Below are 26344 nucleotides of genomic sequence, written 5' to 3'. Positions count from 1 at the left end.
ATTAAACTTTGTATTTTTTTTTAAAGTATAAGATATCATTAAAAGAGGAAAAGGAATGCACAGGAGGCCCGCAAGCAAGAAAAAGAACAAACTAGAAAACACAAAAACTATAGAAAAATAAAGATACAAAGTTACATGTCGCATAAACGATCCCCATTTAAAGACAAAATCTTTGAATGAGACACCAAAGAACTCCTTCTTAAGCTTTGCCCAAATAAACAAAAATCCATCCGGAAGCAGTGTATGTTCGTCTACTTCAATCTCATTTTTATTTTGTAGTGACTTGAGAAATACACTTAATTTTTCTTTTTAAACTTCAATCTTTAGATTTCCATGGTTGATTCCACTTTATATATTTTGTGGAAAGAAATTATAATTTCAACCCCTTAATTCAAATCGAGAAAGAGCATGGATAGGTGGAAAAGCTTGTTGATCGAATGTTAGTTGCAGATCTTTCGATGGGTGAGAGATCAAAGTGTAGTACCATATACATACGATTAAACATCCCATTAACTCTACGATTGTTTATCATTTTGTAATTTCTTTCAGTTCTTGAAAGGGTGGTGCATTAGATTAATCTTTCTTTCTTCTATCCTTGCGGCCGCCTATGTTGCTCCTAATGTTAAAAGGTTAAAAAAGATTGAACCAATGAGGTTAAATTTTTTTGTTAAACTTAGTCATAAAGAACTTTGGCAAGAGTTTGGTTTTAAGATGAAGCCATTTAGGTCATTTTTTATTGTTCATTTCATAAGGGTGTCTCACATATTTATGAAAATAAGAGGAGGTCATCCTAAATAGTCCATTAATAATTTATATTGTGAGAACTCGAAGATCTCCAGTTTTATGGTAGAACTCGAAGTCTCAAACAAACAAACAAATTAGAACTTCTCTCAAAATAGTCACATAAGAGGCAAAACTAACATCCAATCGAGAACCAAGCACTCCCTAAGATCTCTCTCTCTTCTTGGTTGCTTGAGAGCTATGCGACATCAAGTGATGATGATGATGTTTGACAGTGAAGAGGGAAAAGGTTGAGACGAGGACGATGGTTATCTGCACGAACGGGAAAAAATGCCGGTTGGAACACTTCACCACCTGCGTATTTTAGCCGAAACCACAAACCGCCTTGAAAGATTTCACCATGTCAAGGTATTTAGCTCCTCTTATGTTTCATTCACGTTTTAGGGTTTTGATTTTCCAAAATTTTTTCGAATCTGTCTTCGATTACAAGTTATCTGTTCAGATATTGATTTGGTTCTGTCTTTTTTTTTTAATCATTGAATTTGTTGACTGGTTAGGGTTTTAATTCAATTAGGTATATTTTAAATTTTTTAATTAATTTTTTGTGGAAGCTGTGATCTTTCTTACTTGATTTATCTATTTTATTAGGTTTTGCTTGAATAAGTTGCAGATTAGGCTATAAACTTGTTTTTTTTTTTTTTTTGTAGAATTGTATTAGAATTCCTTGGATCTCGCTTTCTACGGCTCTCAGATTTCTTGATTTTTCTTTCATTATATGTGATTCAAAATTTAGTTAAGAGTTATTAAGATGCTAGTTTTCTAATTGATAAAGAAGATTCCAGCATCTCTTAGATCTTAATCAATCACCAATTCTGAAAGGAAAAAAATTAACTACTCCGGTGTCATTAAATTTGCTTGTTAGTGCAAAATTAGCTAACGAGACTTACTGTTTCTAATCTCTGAATGACTGAAGAACTAAGTTAATTGTCGTTTGGATCCACCACAAAAAGTCTGCCCTAATTTCGAATTTGCGTGAGCTGCATTTCGATGGCACTCAATCACTAATGTAAATGGTTTAAAATATCAGAATCCATCGGACTATTTCGGGATCCTGAAACATTCAATGTTTCGGGAATGTATTGGTTTGTATCGAATATATTGGCCGATGCTATAATGTTTTTTTCATTAACCAAAACAGTCAATTGATGCGACATTTTTAACCTTGCTAATGTGTAATTCTGATTTTTCCAGTTAGACCACAGTAAATAGTGGTGGCTCCAACATGGAAAAACTGTTATATTTTTCTACTACTATTAACTTTGTGGGTTTACATCAAATCTGAATTTTATGGATAAAAAAAAAATTGTGGGCTTGTCTTATGACCATCCCAATGGGACCTAACACTTCGTTTGGAATGCAGGTTTTTGGCATACGGAAACATTAGGAGAATTGGGCAATTCTTTCTTGCAGACAAGGGAACCCACTATTTGGAATCGAAGAAACATGGGTCACTTATTACAGTTAGACTACTGTCCTTATGCAGACAGTATTCCGAGCATAGGTGTCCCAGTAGAGTTCCATTTAAATTATATAAGACGAAGGAGAGTTTATACAAGAGTAGCTCGAAGAATTTCTCTACCATGTCAGAGAGTAATACTATGACACATCATGCACAACTTGCTTGGAAAAGGCTTTCTCAGATATGTTCTTATAGTGGAACCACTTTCCCACCAATAAATAGAATTGCTTGTGCTGTGAGCTTAGCCTTGACCAGGTCACACCTTGTAGCGCCTAGTGTTTTGGCCTTAATTCTTGGAGAGGTAGCGTGGACAGAAAAGGTTTTGGCTGACTCAAAAATTTTCCCAACAACGAATAGTCTATACATGCATGCCCAAGATGGGCATATTTATTTGACTTCATTCGTGTTGTCAATCTTGGAAGGTTTTATTTTGCTTCTGAGAGCTATGTATTTGGTTATTATGTTCTCACCTAGCATTGCAATGGCTCCATTTGTGGATTGTTTTGGTGGTTGGTATAGGAAAAGATGGCTTCATCTTGTCCATCTTACACTCGAAAAAGCTGGTCCAGCATTCATAAAATGGGGTCAATGGGCAGCTACAAGACCGGATCTCTTCCCTAGAGATCTATGTACCGAGCTTTCAAAGCTTCACACACAAGCGCCAGCACACAGCTTTGCTTACACAAAGAAAACTATTGAGAAAGCTTTTAGCCGTAAGCTTCTTGAAATATTTGAAGATTTTGAAGAGGAACCTCTAGCATCTGGAAGTGTTGCCCAAGTGCATCGAGCTACGTTGAGATTTCGGTACCCTGGTCAAAAGGTAAAGCCCATCATGGTTGCCGTGAAAGTTAGACATCCTGGTGTTGGTGAAGCAATTAGGAGGGATTTTGTGATTATTCATTTCGTTGCTAGAATTTCAAAGTTCATCCCTACATTGAAGTGGTTGAGACTTGATGAAAGTGTACAACAGTTTGGTGTTTTCATGATGTCTCAAGTTGATCTTGCTAGGGAAGCTGCTCATTTGAGCCGTTTTATTTATAACTTCCGTAAATGGAAGGATGTTTCTTTCCCAAAGCCTTTATATCCTCTGGTGCATCCGGCTGTTTTGGTGGAGACTTTTGAGAAAGGAGAAAGTGTTTCGTACTATGTTGATGAGGTTGAAGGAAATAATCGAATGAAAAGTGCACTTGCTCACATTGGGACCCATGCACTTCTGAAGATGCTTTTGGTACGTTGTGATTTTATTTTCCTCTTTTCTGTTTCTTAAAATTACATTGTTATATAAAGAAAAATGTGTTATTTAGGCGGCAAAAGTTAGGAACTTTATCTTATAAGTTGTGGTTATGATGCCTGAATTTATGATTCTAAATTCTTATAATGGTAATATATTTAATCATATTGTGACTTAATATTTTTCAGGTGGACAATTTTATACATGCTGACATGCATCCGGGAAATATCCTTGTCAGGGTAGCTCAGAGCAAGTCATCACGCAAAGGGCTCTTTAAATCTAGGCCACATGTCGTTTTCCTTGATGTAGGCATGACGGCTGAGCTTTCTAAGAGTGACCGAGTGAATTTACTTGAGTTCTTCAAGTCTGTTGCAATTCGTGATGGCCGTACTGCTGCAGAGTGCACGCTGAGATTATCAAAACAACAGAACTGCCCAAACCCGAAGGCCTTCATTGAGGTAATGTGTTAGTTACATAACCTTGTGGATTGGTGGTACAAAATTCTGATGCCTCAGTTTAGATGATTGATTACTGCAATAATACATTGTTTGCTATCTATTACTGTTGACTTTGTGACCATTATGGCTTTTACATTTTCTCTGTAACAGATTTGGTTGTTACATGATTGGATTTATTTCTTACTGAAAAATATGGATTCATTTCTTAATGCAAAATCTTAAGTTCATCTATTATGCTCCAATATATTTTCAGTTACCATTTTATGCAAATCTAACTTCCTCACATTTTTATGCAGTGGTAACTCTTTTTTTTTACAAGTAACAGTATTTTATATGTCATTGTTAACAATGTACGAAGTTTAGGCAAGAAACATCCCTATTATTGAAAACCAGAAGGGCTAGGATATTATGGGATAGAACATAAAACACGATTTATGTACACATTCTTTGTCGGAGAGGCAGCCACTTGGTTTCATGCTACAGGTAATGAGGGTGCCAAATATAGGCATCCAAGCCATCCACGTGATACACTGGATGGATGCCACATGGTACACTGGATGGATGCCACATGACCTCTAAAGAAGGAAAAAGAGTTAGTTGCAAATCAAGTCTTATCAATTGAGATTCAGAAGGGAATTTTGATTTTGAAAGGGAGTACATCTGATCCCTTGATCTTAAGTGAAATTATTGTTGTATAAATTAGTCCCTTACCTTAGTCAGTGGAAGCAGTAGGATTAGGAGCAGGAGTGTCGCTAAATAACTAGAAATTGAACTACTTTTATTAATGAAAGTGGGAACTAGAGCGGCATGTTGAGTAAATGATTCCTTACACTAGGGTCTCTACCTCTTCAATGGATAACACTTGACTAGGACAAGCTAATTCTCATACCTAAATCACCTTGAAGCATCTCAGAATATACCTCTGACGAAGAAGTTGATTTTCGACTCATCCAGATTGATAAGTTTATTTTCCTCAAGCTACAAGTAAGAAATAGAAGACCCCAAAAGGTTGACCTTACATCTCATCAATATACCTCCATTTTCCACTAGTTACCTCCACAATTACTACAAAAGGAAAGGTGGGAAAGGGTCTCCCTATCTCAATCTCTTTGAACTTCTATGAAATTCAGCTAAGGAACAGTTAGTCAAGTTGAGGTTGGAGTGGTAGAAGTACAAGGTTTCAATCATTTTCTCCATTTCAGCCCAAAACCCATCTTGTACAATAAATAATTTAGCAAACATATGAACTCGGGTGGTCATAGGTTTCTTTATATCCACCTTACATAAGATACATATAGAATGCTCGCAAAGCCTTAAGTCGTTGCACTCGTTAACAATTAGGATCCCATTCAATATTTCCTTGGCCAAAGAAATGACTGAAGCAAAAGCCCCACTCAACCTTAAAACAAAAGAATTGAACAATGATTTTATAAACACTACCCTTCAAACGTATTGGTCTAAAATCTTTCAAGGATTACTCCTTTCCTTCAGAATCAAAGTGATGAATGTACTGTTGTTTTTCCTGTTCATGAATGAATGATGTTAGAATTTGTTCAACAATTTTCACTAAATTCACTCCATCATATGACCGTGCTGTCCATTAAAATCGAGTCCTGAATCACATGATTTCAAATTGAAATGGAGGACAATCTCAAGCATCCCCACAATTTGGTATAATGGAGAATGACTGAAAAATGATTTGGGAAGAGCCACCGACACCGCATCCGAGTAGTAAGATTCCCATGTACTGGAAATGAGAAATCTGACAAGTTTAGCTATCATGGGATTCTCTTGAAAACTTGATTATTAGACAATGTCATTAGAGCTCCCAGCTGAGGAATATTTACAAACTCTTTTCTATTGACAAATTCTGAGAGTTCTTATATTTCTTGTGATCATACAACCATTTTGTTCCCATAGAGAATCTAATAACAATGAACTACCCATATATGCACTCTGATGAAGGTCTCATAAACACGCAATATCATTTAGTAATTCCTAAAGCTGATCCTTCACAAAGGGTTATTTTTCTTTGTTTGCAATGACATTATCTTCTCATGTGAGTGCTTCCCTATCACCCATGAAGTCATGGATCGAGGTCTCTGCTTTGGATTGGCAATAGAGACGTTTTCAGATTTCATGCACTCGACTGGAAGGCTTTGTACCTACCCCACGTTGGGAGGCTTCCAACCATCCCTAGCATTAGGATGTCTAACAAGCAATAAGGTCATGGCCTCACTCTTTCCTCCAGATCTATTTGGAGTATGAGGCTCCATAGGTTGTACCCCTCCTGTCGGCCAAACCCTAGAGACTTGTGAGGGAGGAGGCTGGGGAGGGATGTGGATAGAGGAACACCAAGTTACATGCCTGCAGATGTAAATATAAGAGAAGAGAAGTAGTTATTCCATCGTTCAAGGGAAAGGGGAGAGTATATAGAGGCTTGCCAGATCTCGTATTCCCATGTAGTCCGTCAGTCAATCAATGATTTCTTCTCAAAGTAAGAGAGCCTCTTTCTTTTTTCCAGTATGTAGCTCCGCAAGGTAGGAGCGCATCATCGGGGCTGGATGAAAACGATCATAGGATAATCTTCATGGCCCTCTTCTTATTTCCTTTGTTTGTGTCCGGTCCACTGCGTGTGTATTTTTTTATAGCTTCTCCAGGGAAGCTTATATCCATTTGTATTGATAATGAATTCCGATCAATCCGAAATATTCAAACGCCAATGGTTCTAATCTAATCTTTCTGATTATTTTCAATATGGATTCCAGGATCTATTCAAAAAATCAATGAAGGAAGAATAGTATGGGCATGTCTTAAAAAAGACTTATATTACTGGTCCTGTGATGCAGAACAAAATAAGTCTTCTTCACTACATTTCCGGATGATAGAGATTTCTGATGTTCTACTCCCTCCTACAGTGCCTTTCCCCATCCATTTATTGGACATAGGGACATGGAGGATCTGACCAAAACCCCACCCTTAGCCCTTCTCACTAACAGTAATCTTATCCTTATACCTCTGGAGAAGCATTCTTAGATAAACATTTTGCACTCCACCACCGAAGTCTGGTGAGTTGAAATCTCAGACTAGCTTGAAGCGAAGAAGTAACACAGTGCTTGAACCAAAAGAAACAGAAAGCTCAAAATCAGGGTGATAAGCACAATTCTAAAACTTCCCCCATATCCTGAACATGGCCTACGAACGGTTATGAATCTTGACCTTTGCTCTACACTCCTTTCCCAACCACGCAATAATCCTCTTTGCAATCTAGTTTAATTAACTGATAGACTTTGATACAGCTCCAATCAGATAAATTTCAAGGGTCAGTGTTCCTTTGATGTTTCTTTATGCTATTATAGGAATTCTAGGTTTGGCAAAGCTAGTGAGCTTTCATTCTAGTTTCTCATGCAGATGTAGAGCAGCATGAAGTCTAACTCATTAATTACTTGATTATGTGTTGTGTTCTTTATTTAGTGCTATCCGATTAATGAATGGCTTAAGAAAATTACTGACCTCGAGCCATCAATATATGTTTCAATATTGTGGTGTTTATCAGGAAGTGGAGAAGTCATTTAGTTTCTGGGGTACCACTGAAGGTGATATTGTCCACCCAGCCGAGTGCATGCAGCAATTGCTTGAGCAAGTTCGGCGTCATAAAGTTAACATTGATAGCAATGTTTGCACGGTGATGGTAACCACTTTGATTCTTGAGGTAATCACTTGCTCCTGTCTGATATATCAGCAAAAGCATGTTGTGTTTTCGTTCATACCTGTGAACAAACCAGCGGTAGTCCATATGCATGTTAGTTCATTGACATTTTGTGTATTTTTTTTCCATTTACATCCAAATATACCATGAAGACCTAGTTGCACATCATGTTTCTGTTCTATATGACGTGAATTTTCTTTCTGCACCCAATTTTTTTTTTTTTAGATTATTATTGCTGCGTCAATCTGACAAATCCTTGTTATCCTGTACAGGATAGTTATCGTTAGTTTTTTTGCTTCGAAAGGAGTTAAATAGTAAAGGAAATGGTTCTTGTGTGCTGTGGAACATTTAGCATGATATTCCTGTGGTAGCAAAGGGAAATGACTGAATCACTGAAGTGTATATTGTTAAATATTTTGAATTATATAATAAGAAAGCAGAACATATATTTTCCAAATCCCTGAACCTAAGATCTTGACCTGTTTGTAGAGTGCACCATTATTATGTGCCAATTCATGCCTCCATGGGATATTCTGGTGCAGCAGATTATTTGATGCAAGAAAAAACAAAAACTCTTTTTTGTACACCCAAGTTTGGCCTAGAAAGATACTAATAAACTATTCTGGAAAGCACTAAGAATAGTAGATAAAGTAGGTAAAATGATACTATTCTTAGATTTCAAATAGCCTTGTTTTGAAATTGAAAATATACATTTATTAATTTTTGTTGTATAAGATTGTTTTCTTTTACTTCAAGTACATTTCTTTCTCTTATTTTATATAAAACACACTGATATAAGCTTCTGAGAATAATATTATATTTTAATATATTTGTATGGGAGTGTGTGTTTTGGGCTCCTTAATGGCATTATATAACAGATACATTGTACTCATGTCAGAGATTGACTCACTTGTCCACGTGATTATTACACGGGAAAAAAGTAATTATCATTATTTAGTGATACGGATGTTAATGGACTAAGACTGATAGTCTATGGCAAATAGTTAATCTACCATCTAGCAAGTTTTGAGAGAAAAAACAAATATGAAATCTAGCAAAGATATTGTGGGAATATGACATAATATACTCAAAATGGAAAACTATTTTGGTGTTACCTTCAGTGTCATGCTTCATCTTCATCAAAATAGAAGCCAAAGCAGATGCATCATTATTTTTTATGGTAAATGACATTCAAGATTGGCTAAGTTGGTAAAAGCATGTAGAATGTTGATTCCATGACCTACGTTCAAAACACATTGGCCCACCTTCACACTGACCACAAACCACCCTTGATTGCCTAGCAAAAAAAGAAAAAAAAAAAAAAAAAAAAAAAAAAAAACGTTTACATCAAAATGGTTTTCTACTCAAGTATTATTTTGTGGATTGAAATGGTTTGGATGTGTTACATAGTCCTAATGGATCTTCACTTGGGAAATTGAATGCATTTCGACCACTGAAATATTTTACTCTCTTGAAAGTAATAATACTTTTATTGGAAGTGCAATCTGCAGTTCCTCATGGTTTTGCTATTTGATGATGTTGTTCTGGAACCGAGTTTTTTTCCAGCTTCCTAACTTGCCAAAGGGTGCCCGCCCGACAAAATTAAATACAACAGAGAAATGAAAAGCAGACTATAATTTTTATTTGTTGTGATTTAAGGCAACTCTGGTTACTTCTGACATATTTGAGTTTTTCTAGGGCTGGCAACGAAAGCTTGACCCAGATTACAATGTGATGCGAACACTACAAACATTGTTATTCAAAGCTGACTGGGCTGAATCACTCCAATACACAATCGAAGGACTCATGGCGCCTTGAAAATGCTTATGTGTGAGCTGTTCTTCACAAACAATTTTGACTCTGAAAGATGAATGATTAAAAAAATAACATATGTTACACTTCACAGAAATAATATTGAGCCTTTCTTAGGTCTACTCTTGGGCCATTTTTAGTTGCTCTTATTGTTTGCTTTGGGAAAGAAAACCATTGTTTTGTTTTATTATTATTTTTTTTATCAGTACTATTTATTGAATTCTTACAACCGCACGAACTAGCAATTAAAGAAGGGAGCAACAATGGAAAGAAATAAAAGAATAATTTGTTACATCTCTTTACCCTTTCTTCATGGTACCAATTCAATGAAGATTACTTTCTTTTGATCCACGGGTGGTATGTTTCTAAAGCTGTAGCTTTTACATCTTCAATTTATTATTTCACTCGTGCAATTTGTTAGTCTAGGAAAGGTTTAAATCTCTTTCTTGAGGTAGAGATGAACCAAAATGGTCTTGATCTTAATATTCTAAGGGCAAATCCATGCTGAGTTCCATGTTTCAGTGTGGTCTTGGCCGAACCTGGTTTAAATCATGTGCTGTGCGTGGACGAGTTATATAACAACTGCGTTCACCCACGCACACATTCTTTTTAATTTTATCTCCATTTTATAGTGTCATTCCAGCAAACCTTAAGATTTTTTCAATTGCTTTGTGGATATATTATCTAATGTGCTTACTTCATATAATTTCAATTTTCCCTTTTTAGTGCCTTGGATTGAAGCTATCTTCACCAGGCACACTAGGTTAGCCACCTTATCAACTCTTGGAAACCATATCACTTCTCATCTAGTTGGAGTGAATTTCAAAGAAGTCAGAGAACTCCCAAAAATTATATATGGCACTAATTTTCAATTTTTCATTCTAGTGTGGATCTTTTTCAACCCAATGCACCTTGACTTCTCATATTAGGGTATCAATGGGTTTGTTTTAGTTGAGTTTCACATATACTCATAATCAAAATCTAAGTAAGAAATTAACCCTACTTTATTTTGAAATTTTCTTTTAAAAAAAAAATTATCACTTGTTACCGAATCCCTTGATGGTGGAATCAATTTTGGATCCATCAATTGACCACCCATTACTAGGGTTATCAATGGGTCCGGTCCTGTGGGAACCAGAGCGATTTAGTTTCTTGGTTTTTTGGTTGAGGTTTGATTTGGTTCTTAATCGATAACCAGCCGACTATTCGATTCCAATGAAAAGGGACTCAAAACCATTCTATCAATTTGGAATTCGTTTCAGTTCAGGTTAAATGGGTGCCCATTGAAGCCCCTACCCATTACACCCTTGGCTAAGAGACCACTCTTGCTTATTCAAATAGAATATGTATAAAATCCAATTCTTCCACTCTTTTTAAGTGGCTCAACACTCCAAAAAGTATTGACGGTCCACCAAAGTCAGTGTGACTAAAACATATGCCACGTGGCATTTTGTATGTTGGGGCATTATTATTATAAAAGAAAGACAACCAAGTTGAGCCTAAATAACTAGATTTTTACAGCAACAATTTCATAGATATTAGTACATTCCTAGGGATTCCCATTTACCTATCTATAAGTTGTTTCATTTGATAGACTAGTATTATCAAGGAAAAAAGTTTTTTTTTTTTTTTTTTTTTAAAAAGAAAAAGAAAAAGAAAAAGAAAAAAAACAAAAGTCGAAGAAGAAAAGAAAGATGTCCTAAAAAGAATAGATCCAAAAGAAAGCCATTGAGATTTGTAAGCTTTTGTAGGAACTTTTTAGTGAATAAAATTTGCATGATTGCCTCATTGTGTTTGTCTTAAACGTTAAAAGAGGTCTCTTTACCCGTGACTTCTTACTATTTTATAAAGTTTTCTTCTTCTTTTTTTTTTAATTTTTACCTCCCTCAATAATGAAATATATTTAATTTAAGTTTCATCCCTGCTTCAAAAATAATTTGACTTGCCTCCTTAAATTGAATCACTTTTCTCTCTATTTCTCTTCTTTGAAAAGTTAAGTGAAGAGAGAAGAGAAGGTTAATTGGAGAGAAAGTAGGAAATAAAAGTGTTCAATTTTTTTCTCCCCAAATGGGAGATTTTTGGAGAGAAAGTGATAGAATAAGAACAAATTACTCTCTATTCTCTTATTTTCTGTCCTATGTATCTAGACAGGGTGCGGAGAAAGTTATTTTCAATTCTCTTCTTTTCTTGCTCTTTCTCTCAATCCAAACAGACCCTTATATAAATTAATTCTCTACTTAACCATTTTGGATATTTTGGAATGCTAATAACACCTACTACTTACATGAGCTATATACTTCAAACCCAACAAAAGAGGCCTGTGGGCCTCTAGGAATAGGCATGGCTCTGCCATACCAACACCTTAAAAAAATACATCAAACTTCTTTGTTTTAAGTCAGGCAAAGATCTATATCACAAGGGAAAATCATACTTCTTTAAAAATTTGAGAGGCATATTAGAACATGATTCTTTTGGCACACCAACTCTTACCAATCATTTTGGCACAAACCAATCATTTTGAAATTATAACTGTTGTTTATACATGGATGAGTGTGGTATGAGAAAAAGTTGGTGTGTTAATATAGAATCTGTCATATTAAAATATGCTTCATTATTGAGGGTGGTAAGTAAAATACACTTTTACTAAAGGAGCAATGAAAAGGCTTTTTGAAACTTTTAACAGTCATTCCTCTGCTTTCTTTGTTTTATTTTATTTTATTTCTTCTTGTCTGACAGTCCCTACCTACTGAACATGGTTTGTTGTCCTTCTCAAAATGGGGAATATGGAGGGAGTAAAAAACAATTAAAATATTGGAGATTATTGGTCGGAGGGGATATTATTTTTTGAGAACTACTATTGCCATGCAAACTTTTTCTAATGCCACACCAATTGTGTGCATTTCTTTGATGATTGGGTGAATCTCCATTTTGTGTGTTTTAATACGACGAAATTGCAAGTTCATTACTAATCATTTTAATTTTTGTACTGTGCACTCGTCACTTTTATAATTAACGAACTCGTGAATTTGTCATTTAATATCTACAAATTCAACCCCAAGAATTGCCCTAGTGACAAGTCGAGCCTTGATAAGCTCTTTTGAAAGAGTAAGTGTTTGGAACTCTACGAAACTATGAATTTCTTGGGGTCACCCTCTAAGATTTGATTGATCCTCGACTCAATCTGTTGTACATAGGATTTTTCGAAGGGATGGTGCATGTGATCCCGGGATTAATCATATCCAAAGGGTGAGGATACCCACAATAACAAAAAAAAAAAAAAAAAATTAAATAAATAAAATCTACAAATTCATAGTATACCAGCAAAATCGTTTATTATAAAAGTGATGAATTCACTTAAAATGCATACTTTGGGAATTAAAATGAACAGGGTACCGAAAACCAGAATTTGGACATAAGTTATAGACATTTTGGGAAAAATCCCTTGATGATTTACATAGGAATTGGTGTGGCAATAGTTGTTCTCTATTTTTTTTAATAATACAAATAGAAATAGAAACGGAAAATGCATGTTCTTTAAAATCTGTAATTTTGCCATCTCTCTCACTCTCTCTCTCTCTACACTGGTGTTTGTTTATTAATTTATTTCAAATAGTTTGAGTAAAGTGGGTGGCTTTTGCTGGAACGCACGACTCCTGTCTGTAGATAAGTACCTAACACCACCACAAAGCCTTACTCACGCAGCAATTGTTGCTCAGAATAGAATATGAGTTTAAGTCAAAATGAAGTTTGGTAATTTTAGACATTTGATTCTCTGTCTTTTTTTTTTTCATCAATGTTTTGTAAACAATTGCATGATGAAATTGCTTGAATCTCCATGTTAGTAACTTATATAAACTAAGCTCTAATTTTACCTACATTTAATGATCTATTTTGTAGGCTTAAGATCAAAGAATGTCAATTTTTTTATTATTTGTTTTTACAAATGGGTAGGATTGGGACTTAACAGGCCCAATTGGCAATCCTTGGGATCTCCAGTGCTACTATTGAAAGTTGAAATTTTAACACTCTATTATTATAGAAGTCTCAATAGCTTGATTCCGATTCGATTCCTACGAAAATTAGAACCATAACTAGTGTATTTTTTTTATTCTGATTTTAAAATAAGTGAAATCAAAGTAAAAAAAAAAAAAAAAAATCATAGGTATCCGTTGGTTATGATTCTCAAGGATCGAATGGAAAAATTAAAAAAAAAAAAATAGTATATTATCTACAAAATATCAACTTAATAATAATTTATTCCACTAAAAATGTGATTAAATGACTTTTTTTTTTTTCAAAAATTAAAATTCATCTTCTTTATTTTATTTGTTGAATTTGCCCATAATCGTGGAAAATCCTCCAGGTGGACAAATCAATTTCTCCGCAATTTTATTTTATTTGTTGAGTCAAATATGTGAAAATACCTTTTTGCCCCCGATAAATTGTTTTCTACGTAATTTTTCTTGCAATTAAATGTACTCTTAAAGTATTTGGAAAGAAATTCCTCCATTAGGATTCATTAAGTATGTTTCTCTTAGATCACCCCCAATTTTTATTAATTACACTCTAATTTCTTAAATTATCTATTACACGCTAATTAAAGATTAAAAACACAGCATTCAAAGAATTAAATAGAGAGAGAGAGAGAATTTCTATTGGCACTCCAACTTTTACTTATTCTTGGATATTGACATGTTTTTTTTAATTGAAGTGTGATAAGTAAAACTTGGAGTGCCAATATAAACTCTCCATATATTATTAGGGGATCCTTTCCTTCATTGAATCCGATGGTTTCTTCCCCGTGATTCTGCAAATTCGTGATTTTAAGGAAGAGTCGTGATTACGGACTTTCCCTCTGACATACTCTCCCATACTCAACTGACGTGGCACTTATTACAACCATATATTTTTCCCTCGAGATACACTATTTCACATCTTATTAAATATGTGAAATGGAGTATCTCTAGGGAAAATCTTTGGCTCTAAAATTTGCCACGTCATAGAAGAGTATATCAAAGTAGGAGTCGGGAAATCATTTTCTTTAAAGAAATTTGAGAGAGCCGTATACAATCACGTGTATGATTTGAGCTCCGAAGCTACGAAAGTGACAACTGAAAAGTAAACCAAAAAAGAATGAAAAAAAAAAAAAAGCACCCACAACCAGACAAAACCTTAGGCAACCTTTCCCTGTCAAAACCATCTCTCTCTCTCTCTCTCTCTCTCTATTATTCAACTTGCAGAGTGTTTCCATGGAGAACAGAACCTAGAATTGGAGATTCATAGAAATCAGATCTGAAGAGTCTCTCTCTCTCTCTTTCTCTCTACATGGATCTCGCTTCAAATTCTTTCTCTCTCAAACTTCTTCTCCTTCTATTAGCTCTATTTTCTCAATCTTTGACCCAAATTTGTTCAGAATTAGACGAAAGCCAACAACAACCATTAAAACCAGGAAACTATGCATCTCCAAACACAGTTCCAGCCTTTCCAGTCCAAACCGAATCAAAACCCTGTCATCTTGATCTCTCAGCGGAGCTTTTTGGTGGTGTTGGTGAAGCTTGTGGTTCAAACCTTGATCGCAGCAGATGCTGTCCTGTTCTCGCCGCGTGGCTCTTCGCTGCGCATGCCAGGTCAGCATTTGAGATTCAAGCACCTGCACCAATGTCTTCTGATCTTCCAATGATGCCTGACGATTCTCAGAAGTGTGTTAACTCGCTTCAAAGCGCTCTTGAGTATCGAAATATTCGAATTCCACAACCAAACGCGACTTGCGATGCGATACTCTGTTTTTGTGGGATTCGTCTTCATCAGATTACCTCGTTAAGCTGTCCAGCCGCGTTTAACGTATCAGCGTATCGGAATGCTACTCCGACTGCCGCTGTCCAGAATTTGGAACTTAACTGCCGGAATTCGTCATATTCCGGCTGTACTCAGTGTCTCGGAGCCCTCGAAAAGGTTAGTTTTTCGACAAGTTTTATTCAACTAATAACATGCCCCTTGACAATTGGTCTTCTCTCATAGACTAATCACAAATTACCTAAACACCCTGATCCTCGACTTCAGCAAAAACTACCCTTGATTTTTCTCTCATTTTCAATCCATCCATTATCATCAACCTTACTTTTCCATTTAAAAAAATTTCATCTTTTTTAAGGTTTGAATGATGTGATGAATGTAAAATATTTTAAAGAAGTTGAAAGATACTGCTAGTCTTGGAAGGAAAATCAATGGTTTTCCTCGTGGAAGTGCGGGCATCTACGTCATTTTTATTAGTCAATTTGAATAGACTGATGTCGAGGGAGGCCTATTATCAAGTTTGAAAATATTGGGTTTCTCTAATATTGACCAAAATGTGGAGGGGGTATACGTAAATCACTATTTTCCTGGACTTACCCAATTATGTATGTTTAGGCTTTTTCCACAATACAAAATTTCCCACTTGAAATCCTTTTTAAATTGAGAACTGTTATTTTATTGGCACCCCAACTTTTACTAATCACACCCCAATTAAAAAAATAAAGAAAATTATTGAATGATTGAGATAAATTTGTAAAGTTTGAATAATTTTAGAATATCACTCACTTTTGTAGTAGAAATAAAAGTAGTCCTGCTTACCCAAAATGACCACAGATTTCATCAATATTTCCATTTTTGTCCTTCTTCTTCTTTTTAGTATAATAGAATAGAATTCATTTTGCTAATTTACGCCTGTTTGGACGGTGCCATTTAGCAAGCAGTTTGTGTAATTTGTGTAATTTGGTTACACAGTTGAAAGTGAACAAGAACGGAACGTCAGGAGGAGGAGGAGGAGGGAACGATAGGGCGAAGAAGATGTTCAATAGAGATTGCCAGCTGATGGGGCTGACGTGGCTTCTAGCAAGAAACAAAACGGCGTACATTCCAACGGTTTCTGCTGTGCTACGCGCCATCATGTATAGTGCGCACCCTCCACTACCACTACACGAGTCCCCTAAGTGTAGCCCTGACCAAGAGAACATGCCCTTAGCCGTTGACTCACTCCAAATCGAAAAGAGAGATTCCTTCTCTGCAGCCCCACACCCACTTTCCTTTCCCACTTTTTCATTTCCACTTTTACCCTTCATCATTCTTGTTTTTTCCCTCTTCTAACATATATCTGCCACTGCCCCCACCCCCGCCTGGCCTCCTCCTCATCTGTCCCTCCTCACGTGAAGCTTCAAGACAAATATGGGCATACGGATCCTTTTTCAACTTTAGTCCCCTTTTTGTAAATTTTAGGTTCACTCACTGTTGAATTGACCTTTCTACCCCTTTACAATTTTCTCTTTAGATCTGATGACTAACTGTTATCTGGTAGAGGATACAGTAGTAATTTTCTTTATATATACATAAGAAATGGCGAAACTGGGGTAATTTGGTTTTTGGCTTTTCTCTCTCTCACTCACTCACTCACTCATTTGGGATTAGTTTAGAAGCTTTGGGAAGATGTAGGTCCCTCCTACTATAATGGAAAATGAGAGAATATATAAATAAAGAGAGCTTCTACTTTCACATCAACTTTTTCTAACGCCACCCCAAGATGTGTATAAATTCTTTGGTGATTTACATGGAAAATGCTCACGTAACATGAAAATTGACAGAATTTGGGACATTGCTGATGTGGATGTGTTTATGAATCATAGATGCTTTTCATCGAGATATGAGTGAGAAACATCTATGGTTGTGTGCATACCAATGTCCCAAACGATGTCAATTTCAATGATTTACATATGAATTATGAGGTTTTTAGCAAAATAGTTACCATATAAATAGAAAAATAGTTATATCTTAAAAGGGTGAATCTCCATTTCGTGTACTAAATATGACAAAAATCCGAGTTTGGTATACTATTCATTTTAATTTTCAAAACATGCATTTGTCATTTTTATAATCTACAAACTCGTGAGTTCGTCACTTTTAATATCTTTCAATTTGTGGATATACCATCAAATTCATTGATTATCAAAGTGACGAATTTCACTTAAAACGCATGTTATGGGAATTAAAGTGAACAATATACCCAAACCAAAAGAATTTGGACACAAGCTATGCATATTTTGGGGAAAATCCTTATCTTAAAAGTAGAAAGATTCAATTGCCACACTAACTTTTACTAATGCCACCCCAATTCATATGTAAATAACATAAGAGTTAGTACACTATTTCCTTCTTACATTATAGGAGAAAGACAAATCTGTGTGTTCGATTTCTTGGCTTGTCAAAGACCCTTGTTCATATGAAACATGTAATTTCCTCTTTCTTTTTAGTATTGAGTGAGGCCTCCACCCCATCAATCTCAAAGTTTACTTATAAAAAACATAAAAATAAAATGTTCTATTAGACAATCTGCATTCTTCAATGAATATGATTTTACTTCCCTATACTCAACCGATAATCCTTAATTTGTCTAAAATATATTGGAAGAAGACGCTCGGGATTTAGGAGCGAAATAAGATGAATGGTATTTGAACTGCCATACTACAAGATTTTTTCGTGAATCACAACATGAGAAAATAACAATATACGCCTTGTTTTAGGCAGTGATGCATCAAGTAGAAGTGCTTATATTATTGAAATCAAAGAAGATGATATGTAGGGTAGTGGTCCATTTACAGCATAATACTTCTACCGTGTCCACCTACACAGACGACATGGTGGACTACTTTGGGCATCACTAGACCTTAAATTCAGCCCAAATAAATTATTCTAACCATAGTTTTATTGACATTTCTAGAACATAAGACACCCAATCTATATTTAAAATAGTATGGTTCATCATTCACATAGGTAGAGCTTACCAGATCCCATCAACCTATTTTAAGCAGAATCATCCTTGTTCTTGCTGGTGTCATCAACCTTCGTCTCACTATCATCCTTGTTCTTGCTTGTGTCATCACTTTTCGGCTCGCTAGTGTCACCATCCTTGGGCTTCTTGGTGTTGTCGTCATCATCCTTGGGCTTCTTGGTGTCATCAAGCTCTGGGTTGCTGATCTTCTCAGAATCATCCTCACTGTCATCCTTGTTCTTGCTTGTGTCGTCACTTTTCGGCTTGCTAGTGTCACCATCCTTGGGCTTCTTGGTGTTGTCATCATCCTTGGGCTTCTTGGTGTCTTCAAGCTCTGGGTTGCTGATCTTCTCAGAATCATCCTCACTGTCATCCTTGTTCTTGCTTGTGTCATCACTTTTCAGCTCGCTAGTATCACCATCCTTGGGCTTCTTGGTGCCATCAAGCTCTGGGTTGCCGATCTCCTCAGAATCATCCTTGTTCTTGCTGGTGTCATCAACCTTCGACTCACTGTTATCCTCATTCTTGCTTGTGTCATCACTTTTCAGCTCGCTAGTGCCACCATCCTTGGGCTTCTTGGTGTCATCAAGCTCTGGCTTGCCAATCTCCTCAGAATCATCCTTGTTCTTGCCGGTGTCATCAACCTTCGACTCACTGTCATCCTTGTTCTTGCTTGTGTCGTCACTTTTCGGCTCGCTAGTGTCACCATCCTTGGGCTGTTCCACATGTTGACGAGCTAGCTCCATTCCAGCCGTCCTGAGTGCTAATGGGTGCCGATCACATTTATGTGTGATCTCAGTCTTCAATGATTCCAAGCTTCTAAGACCATTCCCTTTTGCTACTTCTTCATACGCACTTTTAAATAACAACCAACCATTATTTTCATCAAGACGTGGGGGATGATGTATGTTCTGCCTCCCCACCATACTAACAGCAAATTCTTGTGACCTACTTGTCACAATGATCGCATTGCCATTTCCCTTCGGCAGCCCATATGCCAGGTGATCGGTCCACTCTCTATCATCCTCTGGGGGCTCAATTTTTAAATTACTGTACCATTGAGCGTGTCCATCGGCATTACAGTCATCAAAGACAATTAAGTATCTCTTGTCTAGTAATTGTAGATAAAGCAAGAATAACAACACACCAAGTGTTTTCTTGTCCTTGCCTATCTCAAGAATCGAGTCAACATCTTCTACTCCAAGGTTGTCTAACATCCTCCGTACAAGCTCCTCTGGGTCGCAATCAGGCGAAACACATACCCACAACCTAAGTGCAAAGCCATCCATTACATCATCACTCATGAATATCTTCTGAGCCAACGCGGTCTTCCCAGTCCCAAAATTTCCAACAATACCAACCAAATTTAGGTCACTATCTCCTCTGAGCAACACTTCACTGATATCTTGAACTTCTTCCTTCCAGCCATATATCTTAGATGTGTCTACAGATCCATAGGACCATTCGTACCTTCCCACTGATTCATTTCTTTCAGAATCGCGTTTAGAAGGAGACCTTTCACCCGAATCTTTCTTGAGGTCTTGAAGTAATTTCTTGATCACTCGCAACTTGTCCTTATTCTTTTTAAGATTAAGTAAGTCCTTGGGAGAGTAGCAATTCATGCAGCTCTTCCTGCCTTCGTACTTCTTTGACAATGCCTGACATTCAATTAGTATGTTGTCGAGGTCGTACACTGATTCTCTCACCTTATCAGCATCATCAAGAGAAATTTTTCGGAGGTCTTCCTTAATCCTCAAGAACAATGTATTTAGGGGGAGTTTAGAATTGCTCTCCTTTGAAAGTGCTTCATCAAAACTCTTGACGTAGAAGCCAAGAAGTTCTTGTGACATATTCTTCAATAAATGAAGCTAACAAAAAAGACTACAATTTGGTGGAAACTTTTAGCAATAAACAATTGTCAAATTGCTCTTGCATATAAATATGATATATGGGTATAAAACTTTTTTATTGCTTTAAGTTATAGAAAGGAACTTGAGAACATCATAAAGAAAAAATGAATACTTAGCTTGAATAAAGGTTCAAGTTTGGAATCAAAGATTGAAATTTTGTGGGACATATTTAGATTCTTATCTTGTAGCAAGAAAAATTGAATTAATGGTGATCAAAGTTATGCCACTATTGAGTGAACTTTGCTTGTCCCACATGGCAAGTTCCCATTGGACAAAAAATGTCATTTTGATAAATCTCAAATGTAACAAAAGTTTGAAAAATGATTATTCTAGCTCTTCACATTTTTAGGTGGCCTTAGCAGAAGTTGGTGTGGCAATAGAATCTCTCTTTTCTAAACATATGGCCTGTAAAATCATTTTCCTTAAATACTCATTATATTCTCATTCATTAGTTTCTCAATACATTCAACTTAACTCAAGACCAATGACAATGAAAAATTAGGCATTGAACTTAACACTTTGATAATCGAAGATTCAATTGAAAATAAATTGCCGAAAAGATTTTCAAATAAATGATGCAAGACCAACTTCACAATCACCATCACATCATGAATCATTCAAAGAAGAATTATGTGGTACCGTCTTTCCCATCTTTCCTGTCCATCGACAACATGATTATTTCCTTGTTTAAAGATTCTTCGTGTAACGAATTAAACATAAGCTCACCAACCTTTACCGATGAGCCACAACCAATCAAGTGTTACCCCGGAAAATATACCTCCCAAAAGAAATAATACAAGCAGATTTCCCAATGCATTTTGCTCGGGTCCCTGTAAATATCAATTAAGGCAAAGATGATGAGGACAATACTTTGAATTTCTCAAATTAGTATGAACAAGTGAAGTGTACTTAATTAACTAACCTTATAACCTTTAGGTGCTTCCGTAAGTATGCAGACAGTGAGATAACCGTTGGTCAATCCTAAGAAGGATGTTAACATGATCATCCAGCCTTGATCTCCATATTTGGCCGTGAAGTAGAAAGCAGGGATGAATAAGAAGCGAGAAATGGTTGCAATCAATAGTCCCTTTCGTGACTCAAGCTTCAGGCTTTCAATGAGAGGGATGTATCTCCCAACTAGATCCAACACGTTGTACGTTGCAATCAGGACAAGTGCATACCTTAAAGAACATACGGAGGAATCAGAAATGAGATTCCAGAGAAGGAAACCTAGTACAAGAAAACTTGATTAATCATGAAACCAATGTTATAGAATGGAATGCCCATTAGTGTCAGTTTTACTTCAATGGGTTAATAAGAACCTACCATGAACCCAAGCTATGAGATCCGGTATCCTCAGACAAGAACCCGGGGAATATTGACAACGTTAGGACATATGTCAGAAACACATCTAGTGCATAATCTATGTTCTCAATAAACAACTGTTTGTTACTCAGACGCTCGATATGTTTAGGATATTCTTCAGCCTGCAACAATTCCAAAGTCTTTTCGGAAATTTGGGCATCTTAGATTCCCATGAAAAAAATCAACTTATATAATTAAATAAAGAAAAGGATATACTCCTTCACTTGGTAGTGTTTGGATGCCACCGGCAGCAAGATCAGCTGTAACTGTTTTGGATCCTTCTGAGGCTGCCTTTGAGCGATAGTACTTAACAATTGGTAGTTTGGGGAAGACAAATGCATATAGAAGTAGACATAGAAGCTCAAAGAATGTGGAGATTGCGAAGAACAACACTGCATGGGACAAATAGATAAGACGTTCAATATAAAGAAAAAAAATTTGAAAGCACAAATGGTACATATTGAACCATAAAACTAATGTTGAGTGCATATTGTCCTCCTCTCGGGTGTGTCATACCCCAGTTAAGCCCTGTGACCCGCTTATATTCGTAGTTCTCCCCCTCTCCAACAGATCGGTCTTTTGGAGTAATTGGTTGGTTAATATGGTATCAGCGCGGAAGGTTCGCATAGGTCATGGGTTTGATTCTTTCCACCCTTGTGTGAGGGGGGGTGTTGAGCGTATATTTTCCTCACTCTCGGGTGTGTCATACACCAGTTAAGCCCCGTGACCCTCTTACATTCATAGTTCTCCCCCTTTCCAACAGATCGGTCTTTTGGAGTACTTGGTTGGTTAACAATATGGACATCTTAGCTTATGATGTATGCCATAAAAAATAATTTTTGAAGATAAAAATATGAACTTTTGACTTTTGTACCAAATCCCTCGCAACATTGTTAGAAAAAAGAATGCAAGGGAATGACAGATGTTTACATACTAGCTCCCTTGCGAAGACCATTCTTAGAATTCTCAAATGCTGCTTTTGTAATTAATCTCAAGGCAGAGGTTATAGCCCCTGATGCAGCCAAACCAGCCAAGAAAGACTGCAGGTTCACAAAAAGAAAAAAGATTCATAAATGTCAGAAAAATAGAGAACCTACAAGAGACTATGAATTATGTTCTAAGTTTCTAACCACAAACACCTTACTTGGATGAACTCTGGGCACATCAAGGAGAGATCTCCGACCATTCCACCCTGAACATGCCCATCTGCAACTCCAAAAGCACCGCTGATGGCACAAATACCAATGTATGGCCCAATCCCTCCTTTCCCAGATGTAGCCAAGTCCAACTATTGGGGAAAATGTTGAATCAGGAAGAAGAGAAGTTAAGAAGAAAAGAATACATGGAAGTATAACTTGTCTGGAGGAATCATAAGGAGTTGGGCAGGAGGTGTACTTACAACCAGAACTGACAAAGAACTAAAAAAGAAAAGAAGAAAGCCAACTAAGTTTCTTTTTCTTGTGTTTATATTTGCTTCATTGTATGCCAGAATCGCAACTGTTCCGAGTGCAAAAGGTTGATACACAAGGGTAAGCACCCTTGCTGGATGGTAGCGCTTCACAAGGAAAGAAACACCACTCAAAAACAAAATTAGGTACAAATTCCTACATCCCATCTTGAATAAACTGAAGAGTAACATATACATGTTATAAGTCTAGTCATCCGCAGACAATATCATCTAAAAGAAATGAATAATTTTGTCAAGTAAGCAACACGGATCATAGTTTGCTCTTTTCTTGCAACAAACAACTAAATAAATAAGCAATCAAAAGCTATTATGTGCATGAACTCACCATGTTTATGAACCACCGGGGTACCAGCTTTAGAAAACAGATATGGTTCCTAGTGAATAAGTAGAGACTGTAATAGGTAATCCAGGACAGGCAAGTTCCATTGTTCAATTTTTGAGGACTTGTTTGAAGCTTTATTGATGATGAAAACAAAGAGAAAATGAGATTTATTTTAATCTATTCAAGTTGAGATGAATTTCAATTGAAGGAGGTGTCTCTTTGCACGATATGATTTCTTAGGCTTGAAGGTGGACGTCCTGCCCTGAACATTCATGTCAGACTTGGTCATTCTGTAGTTGGTCAACTTGCAGTAATAGAGATCTTGAAGATGCCAAGAAGTTGGCACAAGCGTTTGCCTGATTCGACCATTGTTTATTACTAAAAAGTATAATAATTTAAGAATCATGGGAAAATCAAAAAAGAAACGGTCATGGTCATTTATAGAAGACTAGAAACATAGAATAATATATTTAGGCTAGCCAAAGAAGCTGAAGACGAAGCACATATTTTCTTTTCACACAAACGAAGGCCTCTCTTTGAAGGATACAATGGTTATCACCAGTGTCTCTTATTTGTTGGATCATCACCACCATTAAATCTCTCTCTAAAGCATCTACATGTCTATAGAATTTCAATCCTCCAAGTATGCTGAAATGTTTAATATTTTTGAGTGACACCAATCATCCAACTAAGCCGTCTTAATTAAGGGGTTACGTTATAAGTTGCTTTGGCTATTAATCACTCCAAGTCATATAAATTTAATGTAACTGTGATGGCTCTTACCAGCTTTGCTACTTAGATACACTGTTTTGGATGAAGTACCCACACCCAAACATGTTTTGTAAATGGACTTATTGTTACCCCAAAGATAGTGTGCCCATACTGAATCGATCTTCAAAGGTTTACCCATTCCAATTGCAAACAAATTTTGTATTTGAACTTCAAAATTTCATGTCCAAAAAGACACGTATGGTTTATGAAATCCTTAGTACCTTGAAACTAAGATTTCAATCCAAGATGGTGCCATTGTATGGCCACACACTATAAAAATTTGCAAATAGATTATCAAAAGTTGTAGCAAAAAAAATAAAAAATGCAGATTAGGAACACATACCGGGAACAAGCTAGCATAGTAATCTTCAATCGTTAACACACTGTTCCAAGCAAAGAGGCATCCATTTCCTAGAAGCCAACATACTAACATTGCGATATACTTTCCCTGGTAATTGCAGCAAAGATTTGTTAGAAATTTTTTATTTGGAGACCAAAGCAATATAGAATCAATAAAAATAAATAAATAAACCAAAGACCTCAAACTTGATTGGACCAGTTGTTTCACGAGAGTTTGTCATGGCTGCACCCTTTAATTAATAACTAAGCCAGCTTCAGTTTGCAGAAATGAAAACTTTGAAAAATGACGTTGGCAGTGAAAAAGAAAGGGACAAGAACCTTGCATCAAATGAAAGGATTTACAATTCTATAATAAAACCAACAAGATTAGATAACAGTAATTATTTTAAAAATGCACCTGCGCTATAAAAGCCATAATAAATCTAAGATACAACTCAAATAAATGAGAATTGCATCAACAATCAGAACTTTTTCTGTCACTCTATAACAAAGATTAGCTCACCATTCCATAAACTTATGAGGAATAAAGCTACAACATATAAGAGAAACTCCAACGGGGATATCCATAAATACTAGTCATAGTGACTTAGTATTCCATTACGGAGAGCCATTTTGGACATTCAAGGGTTATGCACTCTATCCAAAAACTCTGTTCTTGAAAATCTTCCAAAATAGAGAGAGTTGTTTGAAGGGCTTTGACTCTCCAAAACGGCAGTTGGGAGGGGATGCAAAGTGCATTGGAGTTGCTCTAAGGGAGCAGATCCTCTGTAGTTTTTTATTCCTGTAGTGTGGTTAAATGGTCGACAGAGCGCCACTTGGCAAACACAACAAAATCTCTCCGTTGAAACATCGGAGTTCAGTGAACTGTCATTTTCAAGTGCACAGATCAAAAAAAAAAAAAACCCAAATCTGATCCAAATCATTACCATTACATGGCTAATTTGTTTTTAATTTTCAACATGACCTCTCCACTATTGGAAGACTACTACAGGGAACTTCAGGAATAAAGTACTACAGAGTACCTGCTCCTAACATATTAACCCAACTTTTCCTCAAATTTTGGAATAAGGCTTTAATGAAAATGACAATTTTTATTTTTTTTGCTAGAAAAAACTTTCAAAAATATATTTTTTCTGGTCCAATCCAAAGGGTCCATAATATCTTTCAAAAAAATCATGCACTACTAACACAAGATCACAAAGCCAAATCCAGTTTATGAACTATAAGAACCCATGTTTCCCATTTCAGTAACAACAACAACCATAAAAAAATAAAAAAATAAAAAACTTTATCAATAACCCATAATCAGATATGACACCTAGAATGTTAATCCATGAAAAAACTAATACATGTTAACACAAAACAGAATGAAACAGATAGATGGACAAAGAGATCAAAAAAATAAAAATAAAAAATTGATACAAAAAAATAAAACTTTGTTTTTGTAGGAAAAATACAATATAAATTCAAACAAGAGTAGTGAGTTGCAGATGAGCTTATTTGTAGGAAAAATACAATATAAATTCAAACAAGAGTAGTGAGTTGCAGATGAGCTTACTTTCAAAAGGTGGGTATGAAGACTGGAGATTCTTCTCTTACATGATTCAGAATCTAAACATTTGACTTCCAAAAAAAGCTAAAATGGGCCAAGATTGAAGTCCACAGTGTCAATAGGTGAACGTTTTCCAATTTTTTTTTATAATTCCGTTTACCAAAATGATTCCAATGATTATCTTCTTGGGTCACGCAAGTAGTGACGCTCCAAGACGTGTCAACGTGTCTCTATATCATTGGATAGTTCTTGCGTAAAAAGAATTATTAGGCATAATAGAAGCATTTTTAGGTTAGTGACCAGTGAAGAGATCGTTGTCTAGAGCT

At 36.0% G+C, this 26344-nt stretch overlaps 3 protein-coding genes across 7 annotated transcripts; 2 read left to right on the top strand and 1 right to left on the bottom strand.

Annotated features, from left to right (window-relative positions):
• Positions 1-851: 851 nt before the first annotated feature.
• Positions 852-9612, top strand: LOC147387457 (uncharacterized). 2 transcript variants are annotated; one of them, XM_086420531.1, is made up of 5 exons: positions 852-1149; positions 2162-3488; positions 3680-3949; positions 7506-7661; positions 7931-9003. In XM_086420531.1, the coding sequence occupies exons 1-5, from the start codon at positions 1142-1144 to the stop codon at positions 7943-7945; spliced, it is 1776 nt and encodes a 591-aa protein (XP_086276657.1). In that variant the 5' UTR covers positions 852-1141; the 3' UTR covers positions 7946-9003. The 2 variants fall into 2 exon arrangements, with proteins under 2 accessions (XP_086276657.1, XP_086276656.1); XM_086420530.1 differs by lacking the exon at positions 7931-9003 and adding an exon at positions 9357-9612 and having other exon boundaries at positions 853-1149.
• Positions 9613-14685: 5073 nt separating this feature from the next.
• LOC147387456 (putative GPI-anchored protein At4g28100) lies at positions 14686-16868 on the top strand. The gene is made up of 2 exons (XM_086421832.1): positions 14686-15422; positions 16236-16868. The coding sequence occupies exons 1-2, from the start codon at positions 14796-14798 to the stop codon at positions 16593-16595; spliced, it is 987 nt and encodes a 328-aa protein (XP_086277958.1). The 5' UTR covers positions 14686-14795; the 3' UTR covers positions 16596-16868.
• A 3921-nt stretch (positions 16869-20789) lies between these two features.
• LOC147387455 (equilibrative nucleotide transporter 3-like) lies at positions 20790-26196 on the bottom strand. 4 transcript variants are annotated; one of them, XM_086421829.1, is made up of 10 exons: positions 26025-26196; positions 24646-24784; positions 24450-24554; positions 22945-23100; positions 22690-22833; positions 22480-22585; positions 21762-21937; positions 21507-21667; positions 21103-21361; positions 20790-21010 (listed from the first exon to the last, which is right to left on the bottom strand). In XM_086421829.1, the coding sequence occupies exons 2-10, from the start codon at positions 24685-24687 to the stop codon at positions 20903-20905; spliced, it is 1257 nt and encodes a 418-aa protein (XP_086277955.1). In that variant the 5' UTR covers positions 24688-24784; positions 26025-26196; the 3' UTR covers positions 20790-20902. The 4 variants fall into 4 exon arrangements, with proteins under 4 accessions (XP_086277955.1, XP_086277954.1, XP_086277953.1 ...); XM_086421828.1 differs by having other exon boundaries at positions 21507-21685; positions 24646-24696; XM_086421827.1 differs by having other exon boundaries at positions 21507-21685; positions 26025-26195.
• Positions 26197-26344: the final 148 nt, after the last annotated feature.

This window comes from Akebia trifoliata, chromosome 13 (assembly GCF_017979445.1).
Source record: "Akebia trifoliata isolate Shusen 1 chromosome 13, ASM1797944v1, whole genome shotgun sequence".
Taxonomy (NCBI): domain Eukaryota; kingdom Viridiplantae; phylum Streptophyta; class Magnoliopsida; order Ranunculales; family Lardizabalaceae; genus Akebia; species Akebia trifoliata.
The sequence above is the reverse complement of the archived record's forward strand: the minus strand, read 5'-3'. Positions and strand labels throughout refer to the sequence as shown.

What these genes read in the sequence shown, in the direction of transcription:
- LOC147387457 (XM_086420530.1), top strand. An exon ending in CACTTCTGAAGATGCTTTTG is followed by an intron (nt 3,489 to 3,679) that starts GTACGTTGTGAT and finishes AATATTTTTCAG; the next exon opens with GTGGACAATTTTATACATGC. An exon ending in TAACCACTTTGATTCTTGAG is followed by an intron (nt 7,662 to 9,356) that starts GTAATCACTTGC and finishes GAGTTTTTCTAG; the next exon opens with GGCTGGCAACGAAAGCTTGA.
- LOC147387455 (XM_086421828.1), bottom strand. Translation starts at nt 24,687, where the DNA reads ATGACAAACTCTCGTGAAACAACTGGTCCAATCAAGTTTGAG. An exon ending in GTTCTTTGTCAGTTCTGGTT is followed by an intron (nt 22,834 to 22,944) that starts GTAAGTACACCT and finishes TTTCCCCAATAG; the next exon opens with TTGGACTTGGCTACATCTGG. An exon ending in AAACACTACCAAGTGAAGGA is followed by an intron (nt 21,686 to 21,761) that starts GTATATCCTTTT and finishes ATTTCCGAAAAG; the next exon opens with ACTTTGGAATTGTTGCAGGC.
- LOC147387456 (XM_086421832.1), top strand. Translation starts at nt 14,796, where the DNA reads ATGGATCTCGCTTCAAATTCTTTCTCTCTCAAACTTCTTCTCCTTCTA. An exon ending in GTCTCGGAGCCCTCGAAAAG is followed by an intron (nt 15,423 to 16,235) that starts GTTAGTTTTTCG and finishes TTGGTTACACAG; the next exon opens with TTGAAAGTGAACAAGAACGG.